Source organism: Peromyscus leucopus, chromosome 1, assembly GCF_004664715.2.
Source record: "Peromyscus leucopus breed LL Stock chromosome 1, UCI_PerLeu_2.1, whole genome shotgun sequence".
Classification (NCBI taxonomy): Eukaryota; Metazoa; Chordata; class Mammalia; order Rodentia; family Cricetidae; genus Peromyscus; species Peromyscus leucopus.
This window is the reverse complement of record NC_051063.1, coordinates 181,785,319-181,788,984: the sequence shown is the minus strand read 5'-3', so window position 1 is coordinate 181,788,984 and position 3,666 is coordinate 181,785,319. Positions and strand designations below refer to the sequence as shown.

Genomic DNA, 3,666 nt, shown 5'->3' with positions numbered 1-3,666 from the left:
AAACTGGACTTGGCATTTTTCCATTTTACAAAATTTCTTTGGAGAGGTCACAAGGAAGAGAGGGTAGACATGGGATAATAGGGGAGTGACTGATCAGGGTGTAATACTTCCAAGTAATCAATAATAACATTGTGTTGGAAAAACATATTGCTTTATTTAAGTTTTGTGGCTGTTCTTAAAGCTGATTTCTTTTACAACATGACTAGCAATTATCAGTACATTCTGAAAGACTTATGTTCAGTTTGTTTACACTGCCTGTAACATTTTTTTAAATGGGTCAACATCCTATCATCCTGAGTGTTTCATTTCTAGGAGACTTGATGGATATTTTTCCACCAACACTTGCATTCTGAAGTATTAAGAAATTTCAAAGTAACAAACATGGAAAATAACTACTGTCAAAATTTGGGCGCTAAGGTTTTTTATGTGACCTAGGCTGGCCTTGAACTCCTGAGTTTCAAGGACCCTCAGTTTCAGCCACTCTGTAGCGTCAGGGATTAATGGCATCTTTCTTCACACCTGGCTACCATCATTTGCCATTATTCATTTGACCTAAGAAATAGTGTGCCCATATTCACAAAGGTATTGTACTTGAATCACAGAATGGATATCTGGAATCTGGCTATCAGAATCATTTTCTTATCACAAACAACCACTGGAATTCTGGGAAATCTCCTTCTTATGTTATACTACCTAGTCCTTTACTACAGAGAATGCACATTAAAGTCTACAGATTTGATTCTCATGCACTTAATGGCAGCCAACACCTTAGTCGTTCTCTCTGCAGGAGTTCCCCAAACAATGGCAGTTTGGGGATTGAAGCAGTTCTTGAATGATTTTGGATGTAACCTCCTACTGTACATTCAAGGATTTGCTCGAAGTGTGTCTATTGGCACCACTTGCCTCTTGAGTGTCTTCCAGGCCATGACCCTCAGTCCTAGGAACTCCTGTTGGAATGACAATAAAGTCAAAGCTTCAAAGTACATTAAATGCTCCATTTCCCTACTCTGGGTCTTCTACATGGTGACACGGTTCATTTTTGTTGTGCACAATTTTATCAAAATGAACAGCAAAAATATTACAAAAGGTCGAGATTTTGGATATTGCTCTATTGTAGAGCGTGATGATATCAGTGACTCATTCTATACAGCACTGGTGATTTGCCCTGAGTCTTTTTTTGCTGTGCTCATCACATGGTCCAGTGCCTCCATGATTGTGGTACTCTGCAGACACAAGAGGAGGGTTCAAAATATCCGCAGCTCTCATGGTTCCAGGAGAAACTACCCTGAGTCCAGAGCGACCCAGAACATCCTTGTCCTGTTGGCTACCTTCCTGGCTTTTTATACTCTCTCCACCATCTTTCGAGGCTGCATTGCTCTGTTGTATAATCACAGTTGGTGGCTGGTGTACATTTCTCGCCTCACTTCTCTTTGTTTTCCCTGTTTTGTACCATTTGTTATTTTGAGACATTACTCAGTTTTGTTCTTATTTAGTTTGATATGGTTAAAGAAATAAATTTCTCCTAATTTTATTATAACTATGTAAAATATTAGTTTGTCTTGTCATACAAATTTTACTCAATTATCACCTTATAAAATCAACAAAGAAAGTTAAGGTTTAGCACCTTGTCTTCCTAAGACTAGTCAAATGTGTATGGGAGTTTTGTCAGATGGTTGAATTTGAAGCCTGCGTGAGGTGATCATACTCTATTTATTGCACTGTAGTTTTCAACTTTCAAATAGTGGAGTTTTTCCTTTGCCCATAAGATGAGCAAAGAAGCCAATAACTTGTTGCCAATAGAACTGACTTTCTTGTGGCTTTTATACTCTCATGGAATCTTGCCTGCTTGCCTGCTGCAGGATAGACACCTGTGTATACCACACTCTATTTACAAGGCAAACTGACATCATGGTGGACCATAAATTGTACTTCTGGTGTCCTTTTTCCCATGACAGCTGCTCTAGCATGCTCTAGGACCAGAAATCTACTTCAGTGATCATTCCCAATGTGTTTTGATTTAAGCTATTTCAGAAAAAGAAAATGTTTGGCTGTTCCCAACCTTGTAGTCCCAGTGTTCAACAAAGTCTGTGAAGATAGGCATCTCCTCGAGCCATGAAGGAAAAAATATTGTGACTCCAATCTTTCACCTTGTACCAAAATCAATTAAAAATTATGTTTATGCTCATGAGGTGATCTTCAATGTTGTAAGATAGTATTTTTCTTTTTCCCCTCTATTTCTCATAGCTTTTTTTCATATTAAATTATCTGAGTATGGTTTCCTCTCACTTTAATCCTCTTACTTCTGAGAGGTAAGCAAAAAATAAAATGAAATAAAATATAATAAGCTCAAACAAAAACCCATCATATTGAAACTGGACAAGCAAGTCAGCATAAAAAGTGGGGGGAGATCTCAAAAGAAGTCCCAAGATTCAAAGATTCATTCATTTGTTTCTGCATCCAGGAGTCCCTCAAAAGTACTGAACTAAAAGTTATCATTTAAATACAGAGGGCTTGGAGCAGACCATGTAAACCTGTGATTGCTGCTTCAGTCTCTGTGAGTTCCCGTGAGCTTTGCTCAGTTGAGAGAAGCTGGCCCTCCTGATGTCCTCCCCTGTCCTCTTAGTCTCTCCCACTACTTCTGCCCCCTCTTCTGTGGTGTTCCCTGAGGTATGAGGGGAGAGATTTGATGGATAGAACTCATTTAGAACTGTGTTCAAAGGTCTATCTTATCTAGCTAATTACTTATCTGTCTGTCTGTCTATATATCATCTCTCTCGCTATCTCTCTCTGTGTGTGTGTGAGAGAGAGAGGAGAGAGAGAGAGAGAGACCTGGCTATGGGTCTCTTTTTGATGCCATCTGTTGCAGAAGAAAGCCTTTCTGATGTTGGCAGAATATGACACAGATTTATGAGTAAAACAGAGTAACATTAGGAGTCATTTTCCATTCTTTTCTTTCCTATTTTTTTCTTTTATTAGCTAAGTAGTCTTTGGTTTTACCTTAGGACTCTGGAATATCTAGACTCTTTTTTTGGTAACCAAACGCTGTCAGGTATGGATTTTATCTCATTGACTGAGACTTCAGTCAAATCAGACATTGGCTGACTACTCTTATAAGGTTTGTGTCATCATTGCCTTAGCATATTTGCAGGTAGTTAGATCAAAGGTTTTCTGGTTGGTTGAGTGTTTGCTTTCCTCCTTCCGTAGCCCACAGAGTGCCCCTGCATGTCATTGACACTAGAACATGGGGATAAAATTTCTATGTAGCCATCAGCCGGACCTCTCCATGTTCAGTGACTTGTATGGGTGTTGTCTTCATCAGTGGGTCCTTGTTGCAAGTTTGCTGAGAGCAACCCATTGTCTTCATAACTGCCAGGGCTATTTGGTGATTTCCATATGTACACTGGATGGTTTTGTGTGTCAAATCGATCCAATCTGGAGTCATCAAAGGAGCCTTAGTTGAGGACATGCCTTCATGAGATCCAGCTGTAATGCATTTTCTCAATTACTGATTGATGTGGGAGAGGTCTGTCTATGGGGGTGTTGCCATCCATGGGCTGATGGTTGTAGGTTCTATAAGAAATCAACTGAACATCCTGTGAGAAGCAAGCCAGTAAGTAGCTCTCTTCCTTGGCCTCTACCTCAGCTTCTGCCTTCAGGTTCCAGACC

At 39.7% G+C, this 3,666-nt stretch overlaps 1 protein-coding gene across 1 annotated transcript; it reads left to right on the top strand.

Moving 5' to 3' along the window:
• The first annotated feature begins 597 nt into the window (after window positions 1-597).
• On the top strand, window positions 598-1,515 carry LOC114710906 (vomeronasal type-1 receptor 4-like). Its single transcript, XM_028895197.1, has one exon. It carries the CDS (start codon window positions 604-606, stop codon window positions 1,513-1,515), a length of 912 nt encoding a protein of 303 aa, XP_028751030.1. The 5' UTR covers window positions 598-603.
• Window positions 1,516-3,666: the final 2,151 nt, after the last annotated feature.